The sequence below is a fragment of the Cherax quadricarinatus genome, chromosome 5 (assembly GCF_038502225.1).
Source record: "Cherax quadricarinatus isolate ZL_2023a chromosome 5, ASM3850222v1, whole genome shotgun sequence".
Taxonomy (NCBI): Eukaryota; Metazoa; Arthropoda; class Malacostraca; order Decapoda; family Parastacidae; genus Cherax; species Cherax quadricarinatus.
The window spans coordinates 21,639,004-21,663,847 of NC_091296.1; the positions used below are offsets into that span (position 1 = coordinate 21,639,004).

Consider the following 24,844-nt stretch of genomic DNA (forward strand, 5'->3'; position numbering starts at 1 on the left):
TCAACGCCCCCATGGCCCGATCTTTGACCAGGCCTCATGGTGGATCAGGGCCTGATCAACCTGTCTGTTACTGTTGGCCACACATAAACTGACATATGAGCCACAGCACGGCTGGTCAGGTATTGACTTTAGGTGCCTGTCTAGCTCCTCCTTGAAGACAGCCAGGGGTCTTGATAATCCCCCTTACGTATGCTGGGATGCAGTTGAACAGTTTTGGGCCCTTGGCACTTATTGTGTCAGGGCGTACTCGTGGCGCTCCTGCTTTTCACTGGGGGGATGTTGCATCTCTTAAAGAGCCTTTTGCTTTCACAGGGATTGATTTTCATGTGCAGATTTGGGACTAGTCCCTCTAGGATTTTCCAAGTGTATATTATCATGTATTTTTCTCACTTGCATTCCAGGGAGTACAACTCCAGGGACTTCAACCATTTCCAGTAATTTAGGTGCTTTATCATACTTGTACGTATACCTGGAGTATACCTGGAGAGGGTTTCGGGGGTCAGCATCCCCGCGATGCACTCTGAGACCAGGCTTCGTGGTGGATCAGGGTCTGATCAACCAGGCTGTTACTGCTGGCTGCATGCAAACTGACATACGAACCACAGCCCGGCTAGTCAGGTACTGACTTTAGGTGCCTGTCCAGTGCCTTCTTGAAGACAGCCAGGGGTCTGTTGGTAATCCCTTTTATGTATGCTGGGAGGCAGTTGAACAGTCTTGGGCCCCTGACACTTATTGTGTTGTCTCTCAGTGTACTCGTGGCACCCCTGCTTTTCATTGGGGGACTGTTGCATCTCCTGCCGAGTCTTTTGCTTTCTAGAATATTCTAAGTGTATATTATTATGTATCTCGCCTACATTCCAGGGAATACAAATCAAGGGACTTCAACCGTTCCCATTAATTTAGGTGCCTTATCGTACTTATGTGTGCTGTGAAAGTTCTTTGTACACTCTCTAGGTCAGCAGTTTCGCCTACCTCGGTTGCTTTATGACCCTTAGGGGTTTAATGCTCTCCTGTGAATGTAACAGTAACACAAAAAAGTAACAGTTTTATAAATTAAAATATGTATGCATTTGCCTTACAAATACAGTATGTAATTTTTTCAGAGTTAGCAAATCTGGATGGTGTGGATGAACTTAGCATCATGATATCATGTGGGGATGCCCAGGAGTATGTCCCATTCGGGCGAGAATATTTGTGTTATCACCCAGGGGACGTCGGCTTGCCTCCGCCCAGACCAAGCCCAGCACCACCTCATCTGGATCTCATGAGACAGCTAGATACAGTCTCCATTAATGGTTCCAAGGTATTCTGGTTCTATTTTTAATTACTTCTGCATTACTGTGCTTTACGCAGTAATTATTCCAAGGAAATTTAGTTTATCACTCTGTGAACACTGCTTTTTTATAAATTTCAGTAAATCATTTTGTTATACTTTAAAGTTTGTTGAGTGTTGTCGAATACAGAATATATAATTGTAAAAAAAAAAAAAATTATTTTACCACATTGGGGCGCTCCCACCTTGGTAGGGTAACTCAAAGAAGGAAATGCATTCATCAACACTCACTCGTTTGGCGTCTTGCCAGAAGTTCATGGACATCACACTTTAAATAACTCTCTGAACTGCAGCATCATGATCCATTTACATTGATAACCCTGTAACATTTATTCACTGAAATAATACGTATGTTTTTGGTATGTTGTGGATTAGCCCTTTCTAAGACTGTTTTTTTTACTCCTATGACTTTTACAGTACCTTTCATAGCTTTTTATGAATTTTTGAAAGTGAATTAGTCATTATTTTTTACTTACGAGTGATTACAAATGATTGGAAAGTACCCTCTCCCAAATCAAGATCTACACTGCTTCATATCTCAGCTCCTTACTTCCCTGGGAAATGAGTTGGGGCTCTATGAGCAGTAACTTGAGGATGATGAAGAGTTCCTATTTTGAGAGGGTCAAGGCAAACACTGTTAAATAAGAGGAGAAAATGTGTATGGAAAAATGTCAGGGCCCTTGACCCAAGGAATTAAAGTTACTCTCCTCTTCCACAGATCAAACTTTATTATTTTCCATTCTCCAGGCACTGTATGACCCCTATGAGTTTAGCACTTCTCTCTTAATATACAACTTCACTCACTTAGTGACGTGCTCGTTTACTGACGCCTCAGACTTAAGTCTCTGACCAGTAATCATACCTAAATAATGTATATTAGAGCTGATTTCCTCTGTTCTGTTTATTTCACTATACAGTACACTACTGTATAAACATGTAAAAATATACCAGAAATGTTATAAATAATGCAGAGGTGACATTAAAACAACATCAGAGATGGTGGACACAAACTCACTACCATTATAGTATGCTCTTCACTTAGCAACAAATTCGTTTAACAACGTGGTCTTAGGAACGAAACTCCATCGTTAAGTGAGCAGAGGCTGTATTAATAATAGTTTTCATGCAGTACTCTAGACCCTTAAGTTGTGGCAGACTGTGAAAAAATAATATTGTGTGCAAGGCAAAATTTAAAAAAAAAAAAATTCTGATAGATTCAGGGTACCATATTTTCTGGCATATATGGTGCACGAACATATAAGACGTATAAGACGACGTTTGCAAGCGCTTGTAATGTAACATTAGTAAACAACTGCTAAAGAGTAACCCAAATCCTACCCTTGACCTGACCTTGAGCATATAAGGAGCAGGCTGATTTTCCAAGACTTTTTGTGGGAAAAAAGTGCTACTTACATGCTGGAAAATACAGTACATACATGTTTCTAATTACAGTAGAATAAAAAATGAAATCAGATGAAAAATGATCCATTGTTGATAACATTGGTGATTTTTTAAAGCAAATTTTATTTTTTTCCAGTGTTTTTTTTTCAGTATTGAACACTATATAATGTACAACATTTTATTAAGGTAATAGAGTAGATCTTCAAGTTGTATTAGTATTGAAAACAGGCAGAAAAACACATCATACCATATTCATAATTTCAATATACACTTCAAATTTATTGAAATACTATATGTGTTTTCTTATTTCTTAGGACTTCTTGCCTTCCATCACTGTGTAGAGGAAATTATTCCATTATAATTATTTCAAGATGTTATGCAGCAATTCCAAAAAATGCAGTTGCAACAGCAGCACAGTTGCAGCACCATCAATTTCATTATAACTTACATTAGTAGAATTTCCAGATGTTGATCCACAGTACAATGAACTGCATACAAGACAGAGTGTCTTAATCATGCCCTGCACTGATGCAAGTGGTCTGCATTTTTTCATAGATGTTATGAGATACCTGGCAACGCAGACAACTGAGCTGATTCATCAAATGGTGTCGCTTGTCAAATATGAAGGAAAACAAAATTACGACATGAAGCATATGTCACAGTCTAGTCTCCTGATGTACAGTGTATGTCACATACAGTATAAAGGTTAACACTGTCCCTTATATGAACTAAATTATGTTTTTGTTTTAACTGGCACATACACTTGCTGCCTCACTGTAGACTGAGACCCACAAAGAATCAGTGAATGATCAGGGTAACTCACTGGTCAGTATATATTATATAACTTTCATTATCTTTAGATGATCTTATATGCAATGCCTGATTTTCTTTCAGGATTGGTGGGAGTTACGTCATAGCTCTGATGGTTTGACAGAAGAAGAATTATACGTGTGCGGTCCAACAGTGGTATGGTCACGAGGACAAGCTGGCAGTGCAGGTTCACGTCAAGTTATCAAATGTATGACCTGTGACTCTACAGTTCAACATGTAATGTTTGCCACCTTTTATACATATCCTGACCAACCACCACTGCTAGGAGAAGCTGTCCCAGAAGAACCCACAGGTTAGCATGTGTTGATTAATTTAGGGTACATACACAAGTCTTATTTTTATGACAGCATTTTATATACATTTATAAAATACTTAAATGTGAAGGTATTTTAAGCGTTATATAATTTCTGTTTCAGGAGATTGTCTCCCTAGCATCTGTGTAGCGGAGAGTGATAGCCTGAATATATTTACTGAAGATGGAGATGACTGTTCTGTTGCCTTGCCCTTTCCTGTAAGTTGTTGATTTCTTATCAGTAATCCATGATCAGTAGTGTCAAATGCAGCAGAGAGGTCCAATAAAATTAACAGCAATGCATTTCTTACACAAGCATTCAGTATCAGATCATTATAAACCTTTCATAAAGCTTTCTCAGTTAAATGAAATGGTCTATACCCAGATTAAGCACATGGTAAAACATTACTCTGTCCCCGAAAAAGAAACGATTGATCAGTCAGTTTAGAAATTAGTGTAAGATTTGAAACAGGACTAGTTTAACATGTTTCCTGAATCAAGGGAAGGTTTCTGGAGGAGGGTAAAAACCAAGGCCGCCTTGTAGACTGTAGAAACAGTCATTGTCAAGTATTAACCCGTAAACTGCCCAAACGTAGATCAACGTTTGTTTGCGTAGCACTCCGAACGTAGATCTACATTTTTTTTTACATAAGAAAGCATGCAAAATCGAATGTAGATCTACGCTTGGAGTGCTACGCGAGTGAATGTAGTTCTATGTTTGGACAGTTTAAGGGTTAAACTGAAAGTCCCTGGTGGGCAAATAATTTCTTGGTAAAGATATCCAGGTGCTTCACATGAGCTGTAGTCATCAATTTATTATATACCATTGATCTAAACATTCAGTACAGTGGACCCCGCATTACGATATTAGTCCATTCCTGAGAGCTCATTGTAAGCTGAATTAATTTTCCCCATAAGAAATAATGGGAATCAAATTAATCCGTTCCTGACACCCCAAAGTATGAAAAAAACAAATTTTTTACCACGTGAAATATTAATTTTAATACACACAAACTGAAGAAGACATGCACAATTACTACTCTACTAAGAATAGAATACATGACACTTACCTTTATTGAAGATCTGGTGATGATTGATGGGATGGGAGGAGGGGAGAGTGTTTAAGTTATTGTTTAGAAGGAGAATCCCCTTCCATTAGGACTTGAGGTAGCAAGTCCTTTTCCGGGGTTACTTCCCTTCTTTTAATGCCACTAGGACCAGCTTGAGAGTCACTGGACCTCTGTCGCACAACAGATCTGTCCATAGAGCTCTGTACTTCCCGTTCCTTTAAGACTCCTAAAATGGGCCATAACATTGTCATTGTACAGGTTGCCAACACGGCTTGCAGTAGCTGTGTCAGGGTGATTTTCAGCCATAAAGGTTTGCAGTTCAACCCACTTTGCACACATTTCCTTAATCTCTTTTTTCAATTCCATACTAATTCTCGCCCTTTTTACCACAGGGATGGCATTAGAAGCTTTCTTGGGGTCCATGGTGACTTATTTTGCAGTTACAAGCACTACATTTTGCAGTTACAAGTGAAATGTACCGAATGTGTGCGTGGATGCGACCGCACTGGCTGGCTTGTAAACACTGGCGCTGAGGCTACACATGGGATGCGTCCCAGATGAATCATGTAAGGCCAGTTTTTTAGCGAGGCAAAATTTTTGCATTCAAGTGCTTCGTATGGCAGATTTAATGTAATGTGATGCGTTCGTAAGGCGGGAGTCCACTGTATATGGTAAGTTCTTTGTCTTTTAAAGTCTGCCATTATTCCAGTGCTGTACACAGATTCTCTCCCCCCCCCCAACCTCCTTTTCTCTCTTGCTTTAAGCAGCAGTGTTCTGGGCCCCTGATGGCTGTAGTAATAATCTGTCAAGTCATCAACACTTAATTTTTCATTAAAAAATTCCTTCTTTGGTTGGAAACGGCCAATGTGTTAAAAAAAAAATTCAACATTAGGTTTTGAGTATCACTGATTGCATGAGAGCGAATTTATATCACAGAAAGGGAATTGCTGGTAGTGGGGCATTGCATAACAGCGGATTCATATATATATAGTGAACTGCCTAAAGTTGGGGATTGCTGCATAACATGGGTCTGCAGTAGAGCTGGATGCTGTTTCAACAGCATTTGTGTAAGTCTACAAGCCTGAGCATTGAATATACTTTGAAGAAAGTGCCATGAACACTAATCAATGAAAAGTGAGAAACCACTTGGACCAAAAATGAAGCTACAGGAAAAAATGGTTTATATATTTTGGTTTTAGAGAGACATTTAAGGGTCTACTGAAATACTTATTGTTTCTTATTTTGTTGTGTAGCATTTTGAACTGTACCACATGTTTATAGTTTAGTCGTGGTTTGTGCCCCACAGTTAGTTTTTTTGTAATTGGAATTTTTAGTTTGGATTTTCCTGAAAGCTTATTGATGCCTACCTCTCCTGAAGGCAGTTCTTTCCTTACTGAGGTGATTACAGTCTTCATAGTTGCCTTAGCTCATACTGGCAAGGGCTTTTCTTGCCAGGGTGACTGATGGCTTTGATGCTTTAACTAAACACTGGCCATTGCAAGTCCCATGTATGAAGACTCCCGTATTCCTTATTTATGCTAGTCTGGGAGTTAAACCTACCTCTGAAAATCCTGTTCTTTAATGTGTTGATAAAGGTAAAATGGGAGGTTTGCTTTGTCTGTTATCTCAAGGCAATCATTTTAATAGTTGCATACTCGTTAAAGGTAGTGAAGGTTTCCAGAAAAGCTACATCACTGCTGACCATGTTGATGAGTGTACTGGGATCCAGTGATGGATTACTGATTCCTTATACTTTCATTTTGATTAACATTTCTTCCCCCTCTTTTGTATCCCCTCTCTTTATTACTATGGAGGTGCCTCCCCCCCCCCCCTAACCATTCTTGCTTTTCAGCAACCACATCTCTCATTATCCCTGTACAACAGTGAGATCTGTGAGTCAGCCTTGGACTCACTCTGCTCTTAAATACCTAAAAGTCTTCTTTCTAAACTCAGGTTTTGGGTTTCAAGCAAAGTAATAGCTTAAGGATTTTTAGGACAGGAGCAAATCAATATTTTATAAGTATACAGTTATGGCTATTATATTTTAGTAAGTTTTGGTGTAAGCATGTGGGCCAGTGGCAGCAATAGCCTAGTTGACCAGATAGTTAACAATAAAGTTGGCCTCTGACCAAGCTTTGAAAGTAGAAACCAGTTGTAGTTATATCACTGATGTGTCATGTAAGATTTATAATTGTATTTTTTACCCTCTTATGTTCAATCTTTAAAAATGTTATTTCTAATTATGATATTTTTTCAGGAAGTATACATTGATAAGAGGAGTGTATTTCAGGTGCGTAGAGTGTGGCCAATAAAGTATGGAATCCTTCTGGAGCGCCAGGTACCTGCATCAGAACTAGCATCACCAAAACCTGAAGGCGAGAGATTGCCGATATTCTACAGTTTACTGCACCCTCTGGATGAAATAAATCCTCTAATCTATAGAGCTGGTGAGATGGGATATCTCATTCTTGCTTTGACAATTGGAAAAAATTTATATGCTAACCACTTTTGCAGCATCTCATTTAATAAGATAGACACATCCTTAGTTAGCCAGCCTTGAGTTGCTGCTCCTGTGTCCAGAAAGAGGGGATGAGGAGGCTGCAGTTTTGAGTCATTTGAATTGTGATGTCCATCCACCTCTGGCACAACAGTGGTGGTGAATGCAAGTACTTATTTTAGTCACCCTGTATGTGGCAGCCAAGCACTAGAATGTACTGTATGTGTGACAACTAAATGCTCTAACTAGTTTGGTGACCAAACACACTAGCAAGTGAGTGATCAAATGCTTTAGCTTGTGTGGCAGTCAGATGCTCTAGCATATTTGTGGTGGCTAAACATATATGTGGCAACCAGACATGCTATCACATTTTCCTGAATGCTAACATTATATAACTGAAATTGCATTCAGGAATTTGTTTTGCATACTGTATATAATGTGGTGATTTGTTCTAAATATGGAACTACGGTAGGTCCCTCGACAATGTTAGTGCATTCCTGAAAATTGTTTGCAAGTCAAGTCTTTGGAAGTCAGAACCTTTTTCCCATGACACTTATAACTGGAGAAGTATTCAGAGGCTCAAAAATTCTGTTTCTTATTTCATTTGCTTCTTTAACTAGGAATATTTACCCAATAGTTGACATTCAGTAGTGTTCTGTTTCACTTACAAATCGTTTTAAACATTATTTACAAATATATACATGTTAATCAAACAGAACAGGACTTTACTATAGTGTATAGTACAGTACAGTGGATGTGTAGGGGCAGAAAGCAGCAGTACTCTCTCTCTCTCTCTCTCTCTCATTCTCACTCTTATTCATTCCCACCCTCTCTTGCATCATATTTAACACCATACTCTTTACATGGGGTCACCATTCTCTCACAGGTTATGATGAGGGCATCAGCTGTTTGAGTATATAATGTAGGAAAGCAGCAGTTAGGATAATTGTGAAGGAAAGGGTGTAATGAGTGAGTAGAGCTTTTACTGTCCTGTATCTCACACACTGACAAGTTCAGTGCAAGAGCACCAGCTGTACTGCAGCTACAGCAACCCAACATTAATATTTTTTTATTTTAACAAGTCTGCTGTCTCCCACCGAGGCAGGGTGACCCAAAAAAGAAAGAAAATCCCCAAAAAGAAATTACTTTCGTCATCATTCAACACTTTCACCTCACTTATACATAATCACTGTTTTTGCAAAGGTGCTCAGAACACAACAGTTTAGAAGCATATACGTATAAAGATACACAACATATCCCTCCAAACTGCCAATATCCCAAACCCCTCCTTTAAAGTGCAGGCATTGTACTTCCCATTTCCAGTACTCAAGTCCGGCTATATAAAAATAACCGGTTTCCCTGAATCCCTTAATTAAATATTACCCTGCTCACACTCCAACAGGTCCCAAATACCATTTGTCTCCATTCACTCCTATCTAATACGCTCATGCATGCTTGCTGGAAGTCCAAGCCCCTCGCCCACAAAACCTCCTTTACCCCCTCCCTCCAACCTTTTCAAGGACGACCCCTACCCCGCCTTTCTTTCCCTACAGATTTATATGCTCTCCATGTCATTCTACTTTGATCCATTCTCTCTAAATGACCAAACCACCTCAACAACCCCTCTTTAGCCCTCTGACTATTTTTTTTTTTTTTTTTTTTTTTTTTTCAACAAGTCGGCCGTCTCCCACCGAGGCAGGGTGACCCAAAAAAGAAAGAAAATCCCCAAAAAGAAAATACTTTCATCATCATTCAACACTTTCACCACACTCGCACATTATCACTGTTTTTGCAGAGGTGCTCAGAATACAACAGTCTAGAAGCATACACATATAAAGATACACAACATATCCCTCCAAACTGCCAATATCCCAAACCCCTCCTTTAAAGTGCAGGCATTGTACTTCCCATTTCCAGGACTCAAGTCCGACTATATACTTTTATTAAATCCACACCTTCTCCTGATTTCCACACTCCGAATTCTCTGCATAATATTTACACCACACATTGCCTTTAGATAGGACATCTCCACTGCCTCCAACCACCTCCTCACTGCAGCATTTACAACCCAAGCTTCACACCCATATAAAAGTGTTGGTACTACTATAGTACTTTCATACATTCCCTTCTTTTCCTCCATAGATAATGTTTTTTGTCTCCACATATACCTCAACGCACCACTCACCTTTTTTCCTTCATCATTTCTATTGTTAACGTCATCCTTCATACATCCATCCGCTGACATGTCAACTCCCAAATATCTGAAAGCATTCACCTCTTCCATACTGCTCCTCTCCAATTTGATATCCAATTTTTCTTTATCTAAATCATTTGATACCCTCATCACCTTACTCTTATCTATGTTCACTTTCAACTTTATACCTTTACACACTCCCAAACTCGTCCACTAACCTTTACAACTTTTCTTCAGAATCTCCCATAAGCACAGTATCATCAGCAAAAAGTAACTGTGCCAATTCCCATTTTGTATTTGATTCCCCATAATTTAATCCCACCCCTCTCTCCAACACCCTAGCATTTACTTCTTTTGCAACTCCATCTATAAATATATTGAACAACCAGTGGCTAACCCGACGGTATGGAGGTTTGAGACTCTCTGACCAAGGGTTCAAACCCCACCCATGATATGGTTTTATGTTAGTAGTAAGTTGGTAGACAGCAGCCACCCAGGGAAATACCACCGTCCTGCCAAGTGAGTGTAAAACGAGAGCCTATAATTGATTTACATGATGGTAGGATTGTTGGTGTCATTTGTCTGTCTCATAAATATGCAAGATTACAGGTACGTCTTGCTACTTCTACTTACACTTAGGTCACACTACACATAGATGTACGTGTTTATTTATACACACTCGTCTGGGTTTTCTTTGATTTTATCTTTATAGTTCTTGTTCTTATTACTTTTCCTTATAGATCCATGGGGAAGTGGAATAAGAATCTTTCCCCCGTAAGCCATGCATGTTGTAAAAGTCAACTAAAATGCCGGGAGCAATGGGCTAGTAACCCCTTTTCCTGTCAAGATTACTAAAAAGAAGGAGAAGAAGAAAATTGTCAACATAAATATGTAATTATTTAATCCTCAGTTCACACCCTATCTCAACCAGAAACACACGAATTTTCCATATGCATATAAGGAGCATATTTACACAAAATACCAATATCTTTAGTAAAAATTAAAAAAAAATTTGCTATACCATTTATAATTCAGCCTTAAGAAAATCATAAATATTAAATTACTAACCAAACTCTTATCAAACAAATGTAAGGGCTCTGTACCTGCATAAAATAGATGTGTGCAAATCATGAATGCCCTTCCCATGTCCAGGACTCAAGTTTGGCTAACCCATATCCCCTGAATCCCTTCATAAAAGTTCCCTTGCTCATGTTAACAACAGCATATTCATTTAAAACCTCTTGTCTCAGTTATCTCTTGTCTATCATACTCACACAAGCCTGCTACATGCTAAAGCTCCTAACACTCAAAGCCTCTTTTACCTGTTCCCTCTATCTATTCCTGGAATACTATCCCTTCTAACTTCCACCCTAAATTTAACACTCTTTCTGTCATTGTATTCCCCTTCATCCCTTCTACATACTTAAACCAAACAACTCCTCCTCAGCTCTCTGAATTGCATCCTTGGAAGATTGCTAATCACATGGAATCACATCAGTTGCACAATCCAGGGAAGCAAGGATTTAGAATAGGTTGGTCCTGCCTTTCACAACTGCTAGACCATTGCTTTGTGATCTTGGATGCACTGGAAGACAAGATTATGCAAAAGTCTTCGACAAGTGTGATAGCACACAAAATGCACGCAAAAGGAATAACTGGTAAAGTGGGAAAATGGATATTTAACCCCTTAACAAACAGAACCCAGAGAGTAGTGGTAAACAGGGTGAAGTCTGAGACTGTCAAAGTGAAAAGCTCCATTCAAGGCACAGTACTCACCCCAGTTCTATTTCTCATTCTTATATCCAACATAGACAAGGACATATACCAAAGCATAACTTTTCCATGAATTACACAACACGCATGCACACGCATTCAAATTGCACCAAAGTGAATAGGCCACTTACGTTGAAAACCCCACCTCTCCCCCTACTCCCCCTAAGCTTTCACACATTCCATCCTTACCCATCCTTCTTCCTTCCCCATCTCACCAAAGCTCTGGTCAGAACCTCTCACCTCACACCAAAGCACTGTAACAACTTTTGCTGATGACACCAAAATGTATGTGAGTGGCACCTGTCGAAGTTGCTGCCAGTCTTAGAGCCGATATAACTGAAGTCTTCTGATAGGCCTCAGACAACAATAGGATGTTTAACAAGGACAAGTTTCAGTTGCTCTACTGTGGAAGACTGGAGGTAATAAGGATTGAAAAGAAGTACAGAACAAACTCAGTTCATTCAATTGAGCAAAAGTTTCATGTGTGAGACTTGGGAATGATGTCAAAAGATTCCACTTTCAAGAATCACAACAGTGTTGCTATGCTACCATAAGGAAAATGATAGGCTGGATAACTAGGACTTTCAAGACAGTAGATGCTGAGCCAATGATGATATGCTTCAAGTTGCTTCTTCTCTTCAGGCTGGAATATTGCTGTATACTAACGGCCCCCTTCAAGGCAGGCAAGATTGCTATGCAAGAAAGCATAGAGAGAACTTTTACTGCTTGTTTACATTCAGTCAAACATCTGAATTACTGGGAATGCTTGCAATCACTCTTAACAATATTCCTTGGAATTTAGGTGAGAAAAATACATCATAATTTACACCTGGAAAATCCTGGAGCAAATAGTCCCAAACCTTCACACCAAAATCATTCCATTTGAAAATGAGACTTGGCTAACAGTGCAGTGTACCTTCAGTTAAAAAGCAGGGGCATGAGTACGCTAAGAGAGAGCTCAATAAGTGTCGTATATCCCTGACTTTTCAACACCCTCTTTTCGTGCATAAGAGGAATTGCCAACAGACCTCTGACTGTCTTCAAGAAAGAATATGGCAAGTTCCTCAAATCATTTCCTCACCAGCTGGGCTGTGATACATATATTGGACTATTTGTGGCCAGCAGCAACAGTCTGGTTGATTAGGCCTTGATCCACTGGGAGGCCTGATCTGTGACCAGGTGGCATGAGTTTTCACTGGAGGAAGCATTCTTCAGGTATCCCTCAGGTATCCTCATAGCTTTATTTTACTTAACACTAGGACATCCTTCTTTTCATTCATAACATTAGCTATCAATTCTTTCTTATCTGTACCATACTCATGCATTTAAATACCCTAGTTTCAAAATTTTCTTTAACTGTTTAGTAACTGAATACAGAAGGTTACTAGCCTCTCTCCTGGCATTTTAGTCAACTTTTACAACACACATGGCTTATTGTGAAAGAATTTTTGAACACTTTTTCCCATTACTTCTGCATTATAAATTTTCCTTCAGCTGTGGGCTTATTTTATGTTTCAGAGGTCTTATCCCTTTCTGCAGTCTGATTAATATTGACGTTCAAAATAAAAAATTGTCCAAAAAGAAGAGAGAGATTATCATGGGAAATTTTTTCAGCACATTTTGAACAAAATACTACATAGATTTTAATTTAGGGGTCATGTATGTTAAGTGCATACCTAATATATGCATAGTGCATGCCTAGTGAATGTCTAGGTGTATGCATAGTGCATGACTCGTGAATGCCTAGTGCACATCTACTGCACACCTAACCAAAATACAGTGGACCCCCGCATAACGATTACCTCCGAATGCGACCAATTATGTAAGTGTATTTATGTAAGTGCGTTTGTACGTGTATGTTTGGGGGTCTGAAATGGACTAATCTACTTCACAATATTTCTTATGGGAACAAATTTGGTCAGTACTGGCACCTGAACATACTTCTGGAGTGAAAAAATATCGTTAACCGGGGGTCCACTGTATTGGAATCATGAAAAGAACCCACATATATCCAAAAGCATTGAAGGGAGGCCCTTCAGTAAAAAGTTGAGTAATCAAAATATGCAAATCGGGAATCTTGCTAATTTGATGGTTCAACTGTGCAGTACTTGTATACTATTTTGTATTTTAATACTGCAGATATATATGGTATTTATGTATCCAGAACCATGATAATATTTTTATTTAGATAATATTTCTTTCAGGTTATAGTGGCTCAGCTCGTCCTGCCTTCATGAGTGATTTATCTCAGCAAGCAGTGTTCATGTCACAGGATCCTTCCATTTGTATTCTTTATAACTCCAGTAGCAGCAGTCATACTATATGGAAAATTCGAAGGGCAAAATTAGAGGTAAATGTATTTTTAATTAAATTTGTTTGGCTTTTATCTGTATAACAAAAATAAGTTTATTGAATAATTTGCATTTATTTCACTTTGGGTTGATCACCTGGTATTGTATATTTTCATCATTCATCAGTACTGTTTGGGAGGTAATTAATTGCTTTTTATCACGTCTGAAATTTCTTACCGAAGTAGGGTGGCTCCCCCCACCCCATCCAGAAAAAAATAATATTCACCATCAATCATTTAAAAGAAGTCTTGCTAGCAGTACATAGACACCACAGTAAATGACCCTCTGAACTATAACATCCCCATCCCTCCTTCAGAAGGATGGGGATGTTTTAGTTCACCCTACCCACTGAGGTAGGGTGAACTGAAAACGAAACACTTTCACCATCATTAACTCCATCACTGTATTGCCAGGGGTGCATCAGTACTACAGTTCAGATGCCAATCCAAACTTCAAATATCCCCACCCCCTCATTCAGAGTGCAGTCAATGTACTTCCTTCCCCGAGAACTTAAGAAGAAGAAAAACTTTTTGAATTATATTAACATTCATTAGATAATTCCTAAATGGTTGTGTCATTGTAGCTTGTTTATGTCTTCTTAAGAAAAAATTGAAGGAGTGCCAGATAAACATGTAGCACTTGGCTCTGGTGCTGACCTTTCTTATCTTGGCACATTAGCTGCTGGTATGAGCAAAGTACAGTAATATACTTGATGGGATCAAAAGAAACTGGTTAGGTTAGTTCAGGATAATCATTTAGTCAGATTTTAGCTCTGGAAGAGGAAAGTGCACTCAAGCACCATTATTATGTACTCAAATATTCTAATACACTACACACTGACATTAGGATAGAACAAAATATGATGACCTGGAGGGCATATAAATTTCTAGTGAAGGAAAGACAGGGTAGGGTCGTCCTTGGAAAGGTTGGAGGAAGGGGAAATAAAGGAGGTTTTGTGTGCGAGGGGCTTAGACATCCAACAAGCATATGTGAGCATGTTAGATAGGAGTGGTTGGAAGCAAGTGGTTTTTATGACTTGACATGTTGGAGTGTGAGCAAGGTAACTTCTATGAAGGGATTCAAGGAAATCAGTTAGCCAGACTTGATTTCTGGACAAGGGAAGTGCAGTGCCTGCACTCTGAAGGAAGGGTATGAATATTTGTAGTTTTGAACTGTAGTATCAGCATCCGTCTGGCAAAACAGTGATGGAGTAAATGATAGTTAAAGTGTTTCTTCTTTTTTTGGGTTACACTTCCTCAGTGGGATATAGCTGGTTTGTTGAAAAAAAAAAATAGAGGACAATAATGCATTGATATGTTGTGTGTGGGAGAGAAGGTAAAAATGTTTTTATTGACTTGAGTGAAACATAACCGCCATTTATTTTACATAAGAAAGGAGGCACACTGCAGGAGACCTGTTGGCCCATACTAGGCAGGTCCTTTACAATTCATCCCACTAACAAAACATTTGCCCAACCCAATTTTCAATGCCACCCAAGAAATAAGCTCTGATGTGAAAGTCCCACTCAAATCCAACCCCTCCCACTCATGTACTTATCCAACCTAAATTTGAAACTACCCAAAGTCCCAGCCTCAATAACCCAACTAGGTAGACTGTTCCACTCATCAACTACCCTATTTCCAAACCAATACTTTCCTATGTCCTTTCTAAATCTAAACTTAATTTAAATCCATTACTGCGGGTTCTCTCTTGGAGAGACATCCTCAAGACCTTATTAATATCCCCTTTATTAATACCTATCTTCCACTCATACACTTCGATCAGGTCTCCCCTCATTCTTCGTCTAACAAGTGAATGTAACTTAAGAGTCTTCAATCTTTCTTCATAAGGAAGATTTCTAATGCTATGTATTAATTTAGTCATCCTACGCTGAATGTTTTCTAATGAATTTATGTCCATTCTGTAATATGGAGACCAGAACTGAGCTGCATAATCTAGGTGAGGCCTTACTAATGATGTATAAAGCTGCAGTATGACCTTTGGACTTCTGTTGCTTACACTTCTTGATATAAATCCCAGTAATCTATTTGCCTTATTACGTACGCTTAGGCATTGCTGTCTTGGTTACAATATTGATTTGCGGGAAAGTACACCTCTAGTTCGCAACTTGCAAAATACGAGAGAAATTTGGGAATGTAAATGATTCATAAAGACCTCATGTACTAAGCAGGACATAATGAAATCCCATGAATGATATATTCTGGGTAAGATTTTAGTAAAATATCATAGATATGAGATTAAAAGGATTCCACTATTGTGATCATGTTTTGTTATTGCCAAAACATTTGGCAATAACATTTGGCAGCATCACATTCAGAGCAAGAAATGGTCGAAGCTCAATCCTCTGTTCTCTTATTGAAAAAGAAAAAATCTTCCTTTCTCTGGCAGCTGGGTTTCTCTCCATATTGAATAAGATCATGAGGAAAATATCAGTAGTAACATTACACACTATGACTGAGGAAAGTTTTTAACCCTTTCAGGGTCGAGAACACCGATCCTTAACCCACTCTTAGGGTCAAAAAAATTTCAAAAAAAAAAAAAAAAAAATTTCTTATGATGGTAATGATACCAAAAGTACGAAATTTGATGGAAAACTTATGAAATTACGCTCTTGAGAAGTTAGCGATATTTACACATCAGCAATTTCGCCCACCTTGAACCCTATTTTTGGCCAATTCCATTGTTCCAGTTGACTAAAATCATTGCTATTTTGCTAGAACTCCATTTGTTCTATTGATTGAGTACAAGAAACCGCCCATTCAATTTCAACTAGCCAGTAAAGTGGTCAGAAATTGACAATTTCAAAATAGGGTCCAGAATAAACCAGACAGACATTTCTGGCACTAAAATAACACTTTCTCTGTTCATTAGTCACCTCTCCAGGCTTTTATATTACTCTTGCTTTCCATTTTGAATTTTTATTCTCACAAAAATTAGATGAGTTACTGTTATGAAGACTACTGCATTATTGTAAAAATGGTATAAATAATATCAGCGCACTTGTGAAAGAATATTAGACTCACCAGTTGACGTGTAGTGGACGTGTGGGATGATTTGTTTACTCTTGAACATCGACAAAAATTGAAAATTTCCGCTACTGTGAGCTCAATTTCATGATACTTTTCATCGTGAAATAAATCAAAATCATCTCTGTATTCGTAATATATCTTCCATTCTATCAAATGAGACCAAGAAATGAGAATGCAACCAAAAATAACATAGGAAAATACACTGCAAAGTCGCTGTTGTAAACCAAAAACACAGTCGGATTTTTTTTTTCTCATTATGCACTGTGTACTGCAGGATTTTTTTTATACTGTGCACACTGACCATGCAGACCCATTCTTTCATATGTAGCTACCAGCTTTCTTCCACCAGATTTGAAGGTGCTAGAATTTTGGAGTACAAGTATGGGACCGACACTGGTTCTTAAGCTGTACATATATGTGACTGACCCTGAAAGGGTTAAGTTGTGTGGTATTTATAGTAGCAGAAAACTTAAGTAGGCATACTGCAGTGTTTACAGCACACCCTGACCACATTGTGGAAATGTTTTGCTAGTAATAAATGTTCTTTCTTTCAACAAACCGGCCGCATCCCACCGAGGCAAGGTGGCCCAAAAAGAAAAACAAAAGTTTCTCTTTTAAAATTTAGTAATTTATACAGGAGAAGGGGTTACTAGCCCCTTGAGTAATATATGTATATTATTATTTTTATATGTATTTTTTTTATTTGGATTTCAGGAAAACAACTTTGTACTTCAAAGCAATATGAGTTCACCAGCATCCTGTCTACTATCCAACCCTGGCTCATTTGCACAACTGCACTCCTATACACACGGTCATTCTCTCTCCCAAAGTCACTCCCATGGAGCATCTCCTGTTAATCAAGCGTCCACTCATACACCAACTCCTACCAGTTCTCGTACAAAGTCTAGCATATTTCCTAATATGCTGACCACTCCGAAGGCACAGCAGTCTCAGGCTCCCAGGAATCACATGGCAATGCTTAGGTATGTCTTCAGTGATCAATTTGTATTGCGAGGGAACATGCACGGAGAGGAGGAAATTGTACAGTACAAGTTGACCATCGCTAATCCAGCATCATTGGGACCTGTAGGGTGCGGGATTAGTGATTTTTGCAGGATTACAGAGTGGCTAGGTTAGAATACACTTAACCGAACGGTGATGTTTACGCATCAATGATTTTCCCCACTTTACGCCCTATTTTTAGCCCATTCTATTGTTCCAGTCTACCAAACTCAGCTATTTCACTAGTATCCCTTCTATTCTGTTGGCTGAGTACAAGAAACTGCCCATTTACCTATTTCAACTACCCAATAAAGTGGTCAGAAATTGGTAATTTGGCCAATTTCACACAAATTTCAAGAGATGCTAATTTCAAAATAGGGTCTGGAATAAACAATGCAGACATTCCTGGCACTTAAATAAAATTTTCTTTGTACATTACTCATGTCTCCAGGCCTCTCATACGTATTATGCTTGCTTTTTATTTTGGATTTTTATTCACACAAAAAATAGAAGATTTACTATTATGCAGACTACAGCATTATTGTAATAATCGTATAAATAATGTCAACCCATTTGTGACCACATATTAGACTGGCCAGTTGGACATGTATTGGACAGAGACGTCATTTGTTTACTCTTGAACATTTCATTGAACATTTCCTCTACTTTGAGCTCAGTTTCAAGGTACTTACTTTCCTTCTTAAAACCACTCAAAATCATATCTATTTCTGTAACATATCTTCCATTCTATCAGATGGGCCAAAAAACAAGAATACAACAATAAACCATACAAAAATACACCGCAGAGTTGCCGTTTTACACCAAAAACACTTTTCGCAGTTTTTTTTTTCTCATATACTGCATACTGCTGGATTTTTTTTTATATAGTACACACTTACCACACAGACCTATTCTCTCATATGAAGGCTTAAATTTACTGGTCACAGTTTATCTAAGTGAGTTGAGTTCATAGCTACCGTGTGTGGCTTCAAAGCCACCTTATCTTTTATGGACGGTGTACGGTGTATGTGCTTTACACAACGAGAAGCATTTCTTTTATTTGTTGGAACCATGGCTTGGGTTAAAAGTGAGCAGATTATAACAATAAATAGAGAAGAGCAAATTGGAATGACTCATGCATCAAGTAACGCCACCAAACAGCAGCAGCAGGTTGGTGTGGCAGCTCCGGAAATTTGAAATTAGGCTAGCTGAAATTAGTGCCAGATTACTGATGGCCAACCTGTATTGCAAAATTTTTGACGGTAAGAAAAGAATTTGGTTGTCCATTGGAACTTTGGAAATTTACCAAGGGAATGGACAAGGATGCCCAGAGGATGGGGAGCAAGGTCTTTCAGGGGAAGGGGGGCAAGAAGATAGGCAAGCCATCAGAATGGTTGTTTTTCTGGATGCAGGCTTAATTCAAGGAGTTAACTACTCTTCCTGGTATCCTTTCCCTATCTCAGCAGATGCTCTTATATACAGTGTGAAAAGTATTAGGGAAAGAGCAACTTGTGCTTTGGGATTATGTATAATAATACTCTTACATCCTAGGTAGTAGGTTGGTAGATAACAGCCGCCCAAGGAGGTACTACTGTTCTGCCAAGTGAGTGTAAAACGAAAGCCTGTATTTGTTTTATATGATGATAGGATTGCTGGTGTCTTTTCTCTGTCTCATAAACATGCAAGATTTCAGGTGCATCTTGTTATTTCTGCTTACACTTAGGTCACACTACACATACATTTTTTTTTTTTTTTTTTTTTTTTTCAACAAGTCGGCCATCTCCCACCGAGGCAGGGTGACCCAAAAAAGAAAGAAAATCCCCAAAAAAGAAAATACTTTCATCATCATTCAACACTTTCACCACACTCACACATTATCACTGCTTTTGCAGAGGTGCTCAGAATACAACAGTTTAGAAGCATATACGTATAAAGATACACAACATATCCCTCCAAACTGCCAATATCCCAAACCTCTCCTTTAAAGTGCAGGCATTGTACTTCCCATTTCCAGGACTCAAGTCCGACTATATGAAAATAACCGGTACATACATGTACAAACCTATATATACACACCCCTCTTGAGTTTTCTTCTATTTTCTTACTAGTTCTTGTTCTTGGTAGGTAGTAGGTTGGTAGACAGCAACCACCCAGGGAAGTACTACCGTCCTGCCAGATGACTGTGAAACAAAAACCTGTAACTGTTTTGCATGATGGTAGGATTGCTGGTTTTCTTTTTCTGTCTCATAAACACGCTAGATAACAGGGATATCTTGCTACTCCTACTTACACTTTGGTCACACTTCACAGACACGCACATGCATATATATATATACATACATCTAGGTTTTTCTCCTTATTCTAAATAGCTCTTGTTCTTTTTTTATTTCTTCTATTGTCCATGGGGAAGTGGAAAAGAATCTTTCCTCCGTAAGCCATGCGTGTCGTATGAGGCGACTAAAATGCCGGGAGCAATGGGCTAGTAACCCCTTCTCCTGTATACATTTACTAAAAAAGAGAAGAAGAAAAACTTTATAAAACTGGGTTGTTTAAATGTGTGTGGATGTAGTGCAGATGACAAGAAACAGATGATTGCTGATGTTATGAATGAAAAGAAGTTGGATGTCCTGGCTCTAAGCGAAACAAAGCTGAAGGGGGTAGGAGAGTTTCAGTGGGGGGAAATAAATGGGATTAAATCTGGAGTATCTGAGAGAGTTAGAGCAAAGGAAGGGGTAGCAGTAATGTTAAATGATCAGTTATGGAAGGAGAAAAGAGAATATGAATGTGTAAATTCGAGAATTATGTGGATTAAAGTAAAGGTTGGATGCGAGAAGTGGGTCATAATAAGCGTGTATGCACCTGGAGAAGAGAGGAATGCAGAGGAGAGAGAGAGATTTTGGGAGATGTTAAGTGAATGTATAGGAGCCTTTGAACCAAGTGAGAGAGTAATTGTGGTAGGGGACCTGAATGCTAAAGTAGGAGAAACTTTTAGAGAGGGTGTGGTAGGTAAGTTTGGGGTGCCAGGTGTAAATGATAATGGGAGCCCTTTGATTGAACTTTGTATAGAAAGGGGTTTGGTTGTGGGTAATACATATTTTGAGAAAAAGAGGATAAATAAGTATACACGATATGATGTAGGGCGAAATGACAGTAGTTTGTTGGATTATGTATTAGTAGATAAAAGACTGTTGAGTAGACTTCAGGATGTACATGTTTATCGAGGGGCCACAGATATATCAGATCACTTTCTAGTTGTAGCTACACTGAGAGTAAAAGGTAGATGGGATACAAGGAGAATAGAAGCATCAGGGAAGAGAGAGGTGAAGGTTTATAAACTAAAAGAGGAGGCAGTTAGGGTAAGATATAAACAGCTATTGGAGGATAGATGGGCTAATGAGAGCATAGGCAATGGGGTCGAAGAGGAATGGGGTAGGTTTAAAAATGTAGTGTTAGAGTGTTCAGCAGAAGTTTGTGGTTACAGGAAAGTGGGTGCAGGAGGGAAGAGGAGCGATTGGTGGAATGATGATGCAAAGAGAGTAGTAAGGGAGAAAAAGTTAGCATATGAGAAGTTTTTACAAAGTAGAAGTGATGCAAGGAGGGAAGAGTATATGGAGAAAAAGAGAGAGGTTAAGAGAGTGGTGAAGCAATGTAAAAAGAGAGCAAATGAGAGAGTGGGTGAGCTGTTATCAACAAATTTTGTTGAAAATAAGAAAAAGTTTTGGAGTGAGATTAACAAGTTAAGGAAGCCTAGAGAACAAATGGATTTGTCAGTTAAAAATAGGAGAGGAGAGTTATTAAATGGAGAGTTAGAGGTATTGGGAAGATGGAGGGAATATTTTGAGGAATTGTTAAATGTTGATGAAGATAGGGAAGCTGTGATTTCGTGTATAGGGCAAGGAGGAATAACATCTTGTAGGAGTGAGGAAGAGCCAGTTGTGAGTGTGGGGGAAGTTCGTGAGGCAGTAGGTAAAATGAAAGGGGGTAAGGCAGCCGGGATTGATGGGATAAAGATAGAAATGTTAAAAGCAGGTGGGGATATAGTTTTGGAGTGGTTGGTGCAATTATTTAATAAATGTATGGAAGAGGGTAAGGTACCTAGGGATTGGCAGAGAGCATGCATAGTTCCTTTGTATAAAGGCAAAGGGGATAAAAGAGAGTGCAAAAATTATAGGGGGATAAGTCTGTTGAGTGTACCTGGTAAAGTGTATGGTAGAGTTATAATTGAAAGAATTAAGAGTAAGACGGAGAATAGGATAGCAGATGAACAAGGAGGCTTTAGGAAAGGTAGGGGGTGTGTGGACCAGGTGTTTACAGTGAAACATATAAGTGAACAGTATTTAGATAAGGCTAAAGAGGTCTTTGTGGCATTTATGGATTTGGAAAAGGCGTATGACAGGGTGGATAGGGGGGCAATGTGGCAGATGTTGCAAGTGTATGGTGTAGGAGGTAGGTTACTGAAAGCAGTGAAGAGTTTTTACGAGGATAGTGAGGCTCAAGTTAGAGTATGTAGAAAAGAGGGAAATTTTTTCCCAGTAAAAGTAGGCCTTAGACAAGGATGTGTGATGTCACCATGGTTGTTTAATATATTTATAGATGGGGTTGTAAGAGAAGTAAATGCGAGGGTCTTGGCAAGAGGCGTGGAGTTAAAAGATAAAGAATCACACACAGGGTGGGAGTTGTCACAGCTGCTCTTTGCTGATGACACTGTGCTCTTGGGAGATTCTGAAGAGAAGCTGCAGAGATTGGTGGATGAATTTGGTAGGGTGTGCAAAAGAAGAAAATTAAAGGTGAATACAGGAAAGAGTAAGGTTATGAGGATAACAAAAAGATTAGGTGATGAAAGATTGAATATCAGATTGGAGGGAGAGAGTATGGAGGAGGTGAACGTATTCAGATATTTGGGAGTGGACGTGTCAGCGGATGGGTCTATGAAAGATGAGGTGAATCATAGAATTGATGAGGGAAAAAGAGTGAGTGGTGCACCTAGGAGTCTGTGGAGACAGAGAACTTTATCCTTGGAGGCAAAGAGGGGAATGTATGAGAGTATAGTTTTACCAACGCTCTTATATGGGTGTGAAGCATGGGTGATGAATGTTGCAGCGAGGAGAAGGCTGGAGGCAGTGGAGATGTCATGTCTGAGGGCAATGTGTGGTGTGAATATAATGCAGAGAATTCGTAGTTTGGAAGTTAGGAGGAGGTGCGGGATTACCAAAACTATTGTCCAGAGGGCTGAGGAAGGGTTGTTGAGGTGGTTCGGACATGTAGAGAGAATGGAGCGAAACAGAATAACTTCAAGAGTGTATCAGTCTGTAGTGGAAGGAAGGCGGGGTAGGGGTCGGCCTAGGAAGGGTTGGAGGGAGGGGGTAAAGGAGGTTTTGTGTGCGAGGGGCTTGGACTTCCAGCAGGCATGCGTGAGCGTGTTTGATAGGAGTGAATGGAGACAAATGGTTTTTAATACTTGACGTGCTGTTGGAGTGTGAGCAAAGTAACATTTATGAAGGGATTCAGGGAAACCGGCAGGCCGGACTTGAGTCCTGGAGATGGGAAGTACAGTGCCTGCACTCTGAAGGAGGGGTGTTAATGTTGCAGTTTAAAAACTGTAGTGTAAAGCACCCTTCTGGCAAGACAGTGATGGAGTGAATGATGGTGAAAGTTTTTCTTTTTCGGGCCACCCTGCCTTGGTGGGAATCGGCCAGTGTGATAATAAAATAAAAAATATTCTTGTTCTTGTTTATTTCCTCTTATCTCCATGGGGAAATGGAGCAGAATTCTTCCTCCATAAGTGTGTCGTAAGATGCGACTAAAATGCCGGGAGCAAGGGGCTAGTAACCCCTTCTGTTTAAATTACTAAATTTAAAAAAAGAAACTTTGTTTTTTCTTATTGGGCCACTGTGACTCGGTGGGATACGGCCGGTTTATTGAAAGAAAGAAGAAGAATACTCTTAAAATGAATCACTTACCTTAATACACATTCTCCTAGGTAGTAGGTTGGTAGACAACAACTGCCCAGGGAGGTACTACCTTCCTGCCAAGTGAGTTCAAAACAGAAGCCTGTAATTGTTTTACATGATGGTAGGATTGCTGGTGTCTTTTTTGTCTCATAAACATGCAAGGTTTCAGGTATGTCTTGCTACTCCTACTTACACTTAGGTCACACTACACAAGCATGTATATAAGCATATATATAGACCCCTCTGGATTTTCTTCTATTTTTTTACTAGTTCTTGTTTATTTCCTCTTACTCCATGGGGAAGTGGAACAGAATTCTTCTTCCGTAAGCCATGTGTGTGTCGTAAGAGGCGAATAACATGCCTGGAGCAAGGGGCTAGTAACCCCATCTTCTGTATACATTACTAAATTTAAAAAGAGAAACTTTTGTTATTCTTTTTGGGCCACCTGCTTTGGCAGGATATGGCTGATTTGCTGAAAGAAAAGGAATGCACATTCTGAGTATAGTGATGCATCAGTAATCTTCTCTTTACATTCTGAAGCAAACTGATATATTGCGTGAAACTAATGTCTTGCATCTATTATACAATGTAAAGTTTCTGTAGATTCCATGAACCACTAATGGAATGGGAACCTGTCAGTAGAGTTTATATTACACTAGTATTGGGCTCTGTAACCACTTTTTGCCCAGTCAGCCTTTTGTTTTTGTCTACTGCATACCTGCACTTCCTTGTTGCCTATTCAGCCAGCTGCTCAGGTTTTAAGCTCCAGTCAACTGCCTTCATTGGCCAAGGAAAAACCTTTCTGGTTACTCAGTAATGAGAACATTACTTGAATTTTTAGATATAAACTTCTTACTCCTCAGTGATAGACATATTCATTGAATAGCTTATGAGAGTCAGGTCATGTGAAGAGGAAGAAACTTGTTCATTGTTAATAGCCAAAACAAGAGCTATCCATTGATAATGGGGGTGTATGTGAAGAGTGTTAATGGCAATAAAGTGAGTGACATGCACAACTTGGTTATGTGTAACCATTCTCCCCCAGACACAAACATTATCACTTCCACAGCTTACTGATATATCAACTCTTAGGAAGAGG

General features: G+C 39.1%; 1 protein-coding gene across 3 annotated transcripts in view; it reads left to right on the forward strand.

Moving 5' to 3' along the window:
* Window positions 1-24,844, forward strand: part of shtd (anaphase promoting complex subunit 1) — a 148,066-nt gene that overhangs the window by 1,126 nt on the left and 122,096 nt on the right. For all 3 annotated transcript variants that reach the window (XM_070101086.1, XM_070101096.1, XM_070101090.1), the window contains exons 2-7: window positions 1,104-1,303; window positions 3,629-3,857; window positions 3,982-4,076; window positions 7,218-7,374; window positions 13,596-13,741; window positions 17,507-17,775. In XM_070101086.1, coding sequence (XP_069957187.1) covers window positions 1,142-1,303; window positions 3,629-3,857; window positions 3,982-4,076; window positions 7,218-7,374; window positions 13,596-13,741; window positions 17,507-17,775 — 1,058 coding nt within the window. In that variant the 5' untranslated portion in view covers window positions 1,104-1,141. The remainder of the gene's footprint in view (window positions 1-1,103; window positions 1,304-3,628; window positions 3,858-3,981; window positions 4,077-7,217; window positions 7,375-13,595; window positions 13,742-17,506; window positions 17,776-24,844) is intronic.